General features: G+C 55.1%; 1 protein-coding gene across 1 annotated transcript; it reads left to right on the top strand.

Annotated features, from left to right (window-relative positions):
* The first annotated feature begins 2,176 nt into the window (after nucleotides 1–2,176).
* On the top strand, nucleotides 2,177–5,990 carry NKX2-6 (NK2 homeobox 6). The gene is made up of 2 exons (XM_030311856.1): nucleotides 2,177–2,456; nucleotides 5,365–5,990. The coding sequence occupies exons 1-2, from the start codon at nucleotides 2,177–2,179 to the stop codon at nucleotides 5,988–5,990; spliced, it is 906 nt and encodes a 301-aa protein (XP_030167716.1).
* The last annotated feature ends 2,529 nt before the right edge of the window (nucleotides 5,991–8,519 follow it).

Here is an 8,519-nt window from a genome sequence, read left to right on the forward strand (position 1 = left end):
AAAGCACAAAGATATCCTCTGAAGTTTTGTTTACAGTGACAAAAACAGATATAATCTAAAACTATAAACACAGTCTATTATGGACCATCCATAACATGGACCACGCTGGTTGTAATTTGTAATTATTTTTGAATACATTTGTGAAAACTCTAGTGAAGTGCTGGACATGCTTATGATGTAAATTTAAAATACAAACTCGCATATACCCTATGCCAAGATAGTGTAAAGAAGGAAGTGAGCTAAATGTCATTTCCGGATGAATCGTGTTTTCTTTTCCACTTTCTCTTGTTTCTACCCCACCCCCACCCCCAAAAGGTGTATGGTGACTTTTATCACTGAAAAAAAACTTAAATAAATGTATGTCATTGCAAGATGTTGATGTGTCTGGGAGTTTCAGCCAGCCCTGCCTCAGGAGTCGCTTAACCTCTCTGATGGTGACTCATCGCTGAAAAAGACAGGAAGGAAGGAAGGAAGGAAGGAAGGAAGGAAGGAAGGAAGGAAGGAAGGAAAGAAGGAAGGAAGGGAGGGAGGGAGGGAGGGAGGAAGGAAGGGAAACTGGAAACACCTGGAGTGTAGCTTTGATGTAAAGATTAAATGATGTGATGTATAAGAAAGCATTACTTGGTTGAACCATCAAATGTGCCAAAATTTTGTGCCCACTAGACTGGGAACGCGAGTTCAACTTATCTAAATTTCAGGCAGTAATAAAGCCCAGACGGTTCTTGTAACATTGAATTCTCTTAGAAGGCTTACCTAAGAAACGGTTGATCTGAAATCCCAAAAAAGAACTCTAGATCTCATTTTCATTAAAAGGTACTTTAAAACTCCTTAGAGTCTGCTGAGACTGCTCACCCTAAATCATGTATTCTTAATTGAACCAATGTAGCATGAGTAATAGCGGTGGACATTCACTGATGGCTTCATACACATTATCTCAATTCTCACAATCATCCTACGATGAGCCTATTGTTATCTCCGCTTTAAAAGTAAGCCTTAGTTTAGAGAGGTAAATACTTTAATCAAATCCCACAGCTGTGTTCAAGAGCAAGGGCTAGACATGGACGTGTTGACTCCACCTTCCCGTTCCCAGCCACTGCACACCCTGTCTCCTTCCACTTGTTGCCAGCTGCGTCCAAGAGGACTTTTTCTGAAAATCTAATGCTCCCCAGGGCTTCCCACCCCCTGGGGGCGGGGTTGGAGGTGGGGGTGAGGAGGGAAAGGACGACACCGAGTTCAGACACACTGAAAGTTGGAACGCTGAAAACAATCAACTTTAGGGAGATTAAAGGGGAGGAAGAGAAGGAACTAGGGAGCCCCTGTCTGGGGCCTTGAGAGCCGGGGCTAGTACGTTTCCTCCTCCCCACTCTTGGCCCCCGCCAAGAGGCCAGGGGGCTCCCCCAATATAGCTCCCTTGCCAAGTCTAGGCGACCGTAGCTGAGATGCTCCGCCTACGAAGAGGCCATCTGGGTTCCCCAGACCCAGACTCTGCTCAAAGCGAGAAGTTTCCGGCTGAGGCTACGCGTAGACGGGTCAAGACTCGCTCCTCCGGCGCCCAGCCTCTGCTCCCAGAACCGAGCTCCCCGCCGCGGGGGGACCCCACCCTGCGCCCACTTAATGCTCCAGCATGCTCCTCCAATCCCGCGGGTGCGCAGCCGTCTCCGCCTCAGTTTTCCTCGGCCACGTGAGTGGAGAGTTGAGCAAAGGCCGGGCCGGAAGGACGGGCTCGGGTTGCAGAGCAAGGGTTCCACCCCCCGTCCTCTCACGTCCCCTAGGAGAGCCCCGTGGACGGGGCTGACCTCTGCGGCTCCCTCTATTACCGTATTCACCCAGATACGAGCCGCGCGCCGCACCCTCTCCCATTTTCCTGGCTTTTGAGAACCGTCGACACAAACCAAACCTTTCCGGAAGGTGGCTGGGGGGTGGAGAGGAATTCGAAGGGCGCGAGAAGAAAGCTCCCGAGGAGGAAGGTACAGATTAGCACGTGGTTCCTGCCGGAACCAATGAGGGTCAGCGATCTCGGCCTCGGTCACCCGGCCGGCAGGGATGGCCCAGAGGAAGGCGCAGTACAGGACACTGGGCGTCTGCCCGCTGCGCTTGCAGCGACAAGAGGGGAAGCTCAGGGCGACACCCAGAGGGTGACCGGGGACACCCCAGCCCCGCCTCCTCCGCCTTCGGGATGCCGCTGAACCCTGTCACCTCCACCCCCTTCTCGGTCAATGATATCCTGAGGCTGGAGCCAGAGCAGATAGATCCCGAATTCTTGCAACTCCGGGAGGCACCGGGGAGCCCTGAAAGCTTTCAGTGCCAGCGACCGGTCCCAGAACCGCGAAAGTCAGAGGTTCACAGCACCCGCAGCGCCTGCGGCGGAAACAGCGACAGAACCGACGAGTCGGGGTGTGCTGGTGGTCCCCCCGAGACGCTCGCAGAGATGGACTCAGAACGCGTGGAGGAGCCACGTAAGTACGCGCGCTCAGGTCTCGGCTTCTACAGGGGGATCCTGGCTGTGGGGTTGGTCATGACCAGTTGGCGCGTGGGGCTAACGCGCATCTCCTGGTCTTTCCCGCTCCGAGGGCTTCTATTTCCCCTTGTTTGAGAATTCCAAAAGGCAGATCTCTCAGCCCCCTCTACCATCCCCTTCAGACACCCGGTGTGCTTCCTGCGCCCCCTGAATCGTAGGGGGTTCATTATCTCCATAGCCTGCCCTCTGCTTCGCACAAGCGCATCACCCCCAGTCACAGCCACACTTCCCAGAAACTCCAGCTTCCCTTTCTCACAGCGAAACGCTCTAGGTGTCTTAGCTCTGCTCCAGCACCACGGGTCTCCCCTGCCATTTCCGCGTCTCTCTACCCTAAAGCGTCTGCCCCAAGTGCAGCCATCAAAGCAGCCGGGCGCTTTGGGAGTGGAAAGTCGGCCGGCTCTGGGGCGAGCCGCAGCTTGGGGCTTGCTGAGTGGCCTGGCCAGCCCAGTCATCCTCCGCCCAGGTTCCTCCTCTGGACAAAGAGAGGTGGCGACCAGATCAGGTCGTGTCTGTGTCCCTAGGCCTGAACGGCTCTGCGGGCGCTGGCGGGCGCTCCTCCGCGTCTGGGAGCGGGGTAAGGGCAGCTCCAGGTTTCGAAGCTCTGGGAGACGACTCGGGGGGTCTCCGTACCTGGTCTCCGAAAGTGCCACGTCGTGCGCAGGGAAGCCAGGCCCTGGCACCTGCGCCTAGCCGCAGGAAGGGAAGGAGCGGGCATTGAATTGTGTTGCCTTGGCCCCTGAGACCTGGGAAGCTTCCACAGAAAAGTGTCCACATTCCAAGGGATGAAGAAGCCACTCTTCTCTCTGCGCCTCCGTCTGCAGCCTCCGTGCGCATCTGCGGTCCGCCCGGCCAGGCCTGGCGTGTCGGGCCTCTTCCGCCAGGCCGTGCCACGGCCCATCCATTCAAGACTCAAACGAATAAGTAAAGGGACTAGTTCAGAGTTGTTTGTTGACTAGTGGCCTGGTTACTCACCCACTCCAGGAACCTGGAGAACATTAACCTTTGCTGTGTGTTCTCAGAGAGGCCTGTGGGTTTCTGCAGACTCTATAAACACTAATTCCCTCCGAGCTGCTCAGCCAACTCCTCGCTCACTCTGGCTTTGTTGAGCAAGGATCGCGGTACTTGGACCACAGCTGTTACCTAGCAGCCGAAGGCACGCGCACCGCTTTCTCTTCAGCCGGGGAACCCCTAAGCAGCATCTCTTATGAGGCTGCCGTGGACTAACTCGGAGGAGGGGCCTGCGCCCAGCTCCAGGGACTAAGCCCAGGGCCGCTGCAATGATCGAACGTTCCTGGTGGAGTCTGCGTACCTCGCCTGTCCCCAGATCACCTTGCTTTCAGAGACCAGGGCAAGAGGAGCTGCAGACCAAGGGCGCTTGCTGCTGGCATGCACCAGGGTGTCACGCAGCCCCTTGGCCTGTGTGGTCAGCAACTCTGAAATGGGATCCTGCTTGTTCCAAAGAGTTGCTTAAGGTCGGTTGTTACTTTTCAATTTGCTAAGATTAAAATCCCCATCAATATTTTCCCTCTTTGCGAGATGTCCCCAGTTTCTCTGAGCACAAGCTGAAGGAAGGCCGAAGAAAGTTTTTATTTCCACAAACTTCAGCTATCAAACAGCCCCATCACCTCCTCCAGAAGACTGTGTCAACAGGGGTGGGGGTTTGGAGTCGGGTTCCAACCCTCACCTTCCCTAATCAGGCGAGTTCTGCTCTACCTCACCCAGAACTCGCAGCCCCTCGGCATTCCTGGTTTTCTCCTGGCGTGATTTTCCATGAAAACTCGGCGTTTCCTCTCTACCTACCCTTGAGTTAAAACAGAGCTTAGCCAAGACAGAAGAGAGGTGGGGAGAAGGGGAGGAGAGGCTGTATCTCTGCGTGCTTCAGGCACAGCCGCCTCAGTCCGGGTGATCCGCGAGGGCACCAACCCTGGGAAGAGGAAGGCAGGGCGAAACCAACGCCACCTGCTTGCCAAAGACACCCCAAAGGAGAAAGAGGTCGCTTTTTAAAAAGCCAAATGTGGGTCTAAACTTTGTATATTCCTCCAAGAGAACCGCAGTTTCCACGCCAAGAATCAGGAAACCGAAATATTTTGTTCAGTTTTATTCTATTTCGCTCATTTGGATTAAAGAGCATCACATCCAAGAAAGATGGGACGGGTCCCTGGTGCCGGTGGAGCACTTGATGACCAAAAAGACAAGGGTGTGGGCAAGGGTGGGGTGAAGGTCGGAGACACTCGGGGCACCCGCCCCTGACTTGGATCTGAATAACCTGCGATGCGCCCCGGACCACCACGGATAACCGGGCAGACAGGAACCCACTGGCAAGCGCGTCACCAAGTTTCCGCTCTGTCCCTAACTCTATCTCTATCATCTCTCTCTCTCCCTTTCTCTGTCCCCCCTTTCCACCCAGGGCTGTCCAAAGTCAATCTCCATCTAACAGGCCCCCACACTCACACTTGGTCCTCGAGGCAAAAGCTTCCCCAAACACCACCACGCTAGAATCGAACCACAGCGAACCGCCCCCTACCCCACCACCCACCCACAGACCTTCTAAGAAGAAAATGAAGTGGTCTTAGATTCTTGATCAACTACCTTTTGGGACAAGGCTGTCCACCGGGGACCCTGGAGTGGCAGCATTTACGTATGTGCCTGCAGATACAACAGCGGCAGAGCGTGGGGGGAAAGGAGCCTTCAGACGGTCCTGGGACGGGGGTGAGGGGTCGGCAGAGGGGACGGAAGGGGACGCGGAGTGAAGGCTGCCAGGGGAGAGGGGCGTCTCTTGGAAACCATGTAATTGCTTCGGGGAGCCAGAGGCTGGGCGCTGACGCTGTTCCTTCCTGTGCTTTTAGAGCCGGGCCTCAGCGCAGCCTCGCCCCTCCGCGGCGGGACCAGGGGGCCGGAGCTCGGCGTCGGCGACCCCGGCAGCGGCGCGCGCGGGACCGGCCCCGAGCAGCCCAAGGCGCGCCAGCGGCGGAAGCCCCGCGTGCTCTTCTCGCAGGCGCAGGTGCTGGCGCTGGAGCGGCGCTTCAAGCAGCAGCGGTACGTGTCGGCGCCCGAGCGCGAGCACCTGGCCAGCGCGCTGCAGCTCACGCCCACGCAGGTCAAGATCTGGTTCCAGAACCGGCGCTACAAGTGCAAGAGACAGCGCCAGGACAAGTCCCTAGAACTGGCGGGCCACCCCCCGGCGCCGCGCCGGGTGGCCGTGCCCGTGCTGGTGCGGGACGGCAAGCCCTGCCTGGGCCCCGGCGCGCCGGCTTTCTCGGGCCCCTACGGCGCCGCCGCGGTGCCCTATTCCTGTTACGGCGGCTACGCGGGCGCCCCTTACGGCGCCGGCTACGGCGGCGGCTACGCGGGCGCGCCCCCGGGTCCTGCGACGCCCGCACCCCTGGCCAGCGCGGGTTTCGGCGGGGGTGGCCCCGGCGCCGGCCCGCAGAGCCACCTGCCCGCCGCGCTGCAGGGCATCAGGGCCTGGTGAGGCGCGGTGGCTCCGAGACGCCCGCCGTGTCCCGGTGCTCCGTGCCAGCCTCGCCGCCCACCGCTTTCGGCGGCCGGGATGGAGGGCGGCGCTGGCGGAGCGACCGGATGGCACTTCTCCCCGAGCAATCCCTGGGACTGCGAATTGCCCCCGACAAGCCATCCCGCTGAAGGCCTGGGGACGGTCTTCTCCCCAAAGACAGCGCGCAGGGCCTGCGCCGGCCGCCCACGAAGCAGCCCTGGGAGGGAGGAGAGCCCGGGGTGGCTGGCAGTTTCTCGTTCGGAGCAGTACTGAAGCAGGTGACTTGTGGAGCCTCAAACCCAGGGTTTGCTGATAGGCTCCTGAATTTGTGCGCAGCAGCCTGGGGCCTGGGCGGGGTGGGGGGTGGTGGTGAATGGGGGGTACGGGGCACTAGAGGGCCTCGATCCTCCATTAAAGGCAAGGGGGGTGGGGAAGAATGAGGAGTCCAGTGAGATGTGGGAACCCGGGTGTAGAGCGCGGCGGGGTGGGGGGTGCAGGAGGTCCTGGTGAGGAACTGTTGTGTGAGTGCCCTCCCCCCACCCCCCTCGCTGCTCAGTTCTCAGAGGACTGCATTAATCCAGTGGGGACGTGGTTGCTCTCGGGGAAGGTATTCTGGCTCTCCCCTTCACGGTCACTGCATTTTATCCCCTGTATTCAGCCCAGCACCTTGAGTGAATACACTAAATATATTTGTGTGTGTTTGCGTGTGTGGGGGCCATTAGAATCCACCCACCTCTCCTTACCTCTGAGCAACTTCGAATTAAAATAAAAAACGACACCCAGAAGTTCAGACTCCTCGGTGCAGACAAGATTTCCTAGGGAGACAAAATGGTTGGAGTCCTGGAGATAGGTTACCTGATTTCTTCGCTCTCTCTCTCTCTCTCTCTCTCTCTCTCTCTCTCGCTCTCGCTCTCTGGGGTTTCTTTCAAACCACAACCCTTTTCTAAACCAGGCAACAGGAAAGGAGGCATCCAGAAGGCCGTAAGTCCACCTAGGGATGGTAGGAAGCCTGAACTTTAGGGGGAAATCATGACCCTCCTCCGTAAAGATGTTTGAAATTCTGCAAATTTAAGACTGAAAACAAACTCATTCTATTAATGGGAACAAGGGGTCAGATACATTTATCTCTGGCAGGAAAATTGGGCCCCTGTTTTCTCCCCTTGGATAACATTTGTAGACAATGAAAACTCTGGTTCTTCACCCCTCCACCACTAACATGCCAAAAATTAAATTCTATTTAATAAATGCGAATATTTAACCAAAATGTACTGGCCCTGCATTTTCTCATTTCTGAATGTGTCCTGATTGTTTCCACCAACGTGAGAAACAGACTTCTTTGGTCCTATGTAAACTATACCTGACTACTCATTGCTAACATCTCTTGAAGCTTATGTGTTCAAGCTAAAAACAAGAGTATTATTCTTATTTTTTTCTTACTACCATTTCCTTACGTTTTCCCTCCTTTTGATTTTCATCCTTTTTTATTTCTCTACTTTCGCTGTTAATAAAAATACATTTAGACATACTTCACAGTGTCTTGCAACTATAGTTTGTGCTTGTGCTCCTGAGATTAAAGAGGGCAGTTTGTATACTTTAAACTTGGGATCAATAAATATTCCTTGGTCAATTCAGCTAAGATAAAAAAAAAAATAGAGATTAGAGTTAAAGTGTCCATCGCGGGAAAATGGTCACACGGCATTACCCGTCCTTCACTTTGGGGGACATTCCTTACAAAAGGGAAGGACACGTGGACACTGGCCTTAAATTCATGACAGTTGAGCTTAAGTTCAATGCTTCCACTGAGGGACCATCTGTCCAGCCCTCAGTTGTTAAGTGAGTCATATTACATTTTCCCAAGAGCAGATTCTAAAGTTCTGCGTGTTAATTTTTAAAAGTCCTTTGTTGCGGTTCTTTGGGTAAGGTCCTCGCCCTGGAATCGTAGGTCACCATCGCAGGGATCTAGCAGAGTAGTCGGCACCGAGTAGAAAATCAGTAAATGTTAGTTTCTTCGCCCTTTGCCCCCTTCTCACATGGAAAAGTAAGCACCAAGGCTGGTCCCAGATGTTCTGAACAGGCCTTGCTTCCCATGCTGCCTCGACATTTTGAACCACACGGAAAAAGCACAGCTTCGAGGATGAGCTATGGCTTGGTCAAGTCTGTGAGTGAAGGCAAAAGCGGCTTGGTTCAGTCATCAGCAACTCAGTCATCACCCAGACGTTTCTGGAAGGGCTGCTGCCCTGAAGAAATTTACTATCGCATTGGATACCAGAGACTAACAGGAGAAAGGTATCTAAAAATACAAGGTGGTCGATGCTGCGTGTCAAGGAGGATAGACAGTGCGCCCTCTCTGGAAAGAAAGAGAAGGGGTGGGGGAGGAGGTGGGTGCTTGCAGGAGGGGATTAAGCCTGGTGATTAGTGTGGGAATGACCCTGTTTACTGGTAGAGGCTCCAGGAAAGGTCGAAGTCTCAGGAGTGGAGAAAAGTAAGCGGGCGCACGCCAAAGCCGTG

Source organism: Lynx canadensis, chromosome B1 (assembly GCF_007474595.2).
Source record: "Lynx canadensis isolate LIC74 chromosome B1, mLynCan4.pri.v2, whole genome shotgun sequence".
Lineage (NCBI taxonomy): Eukaryota > Metazoa > Chordata > Mammalia > Carnivora > Felidae > Lynx > Lynx canadensis.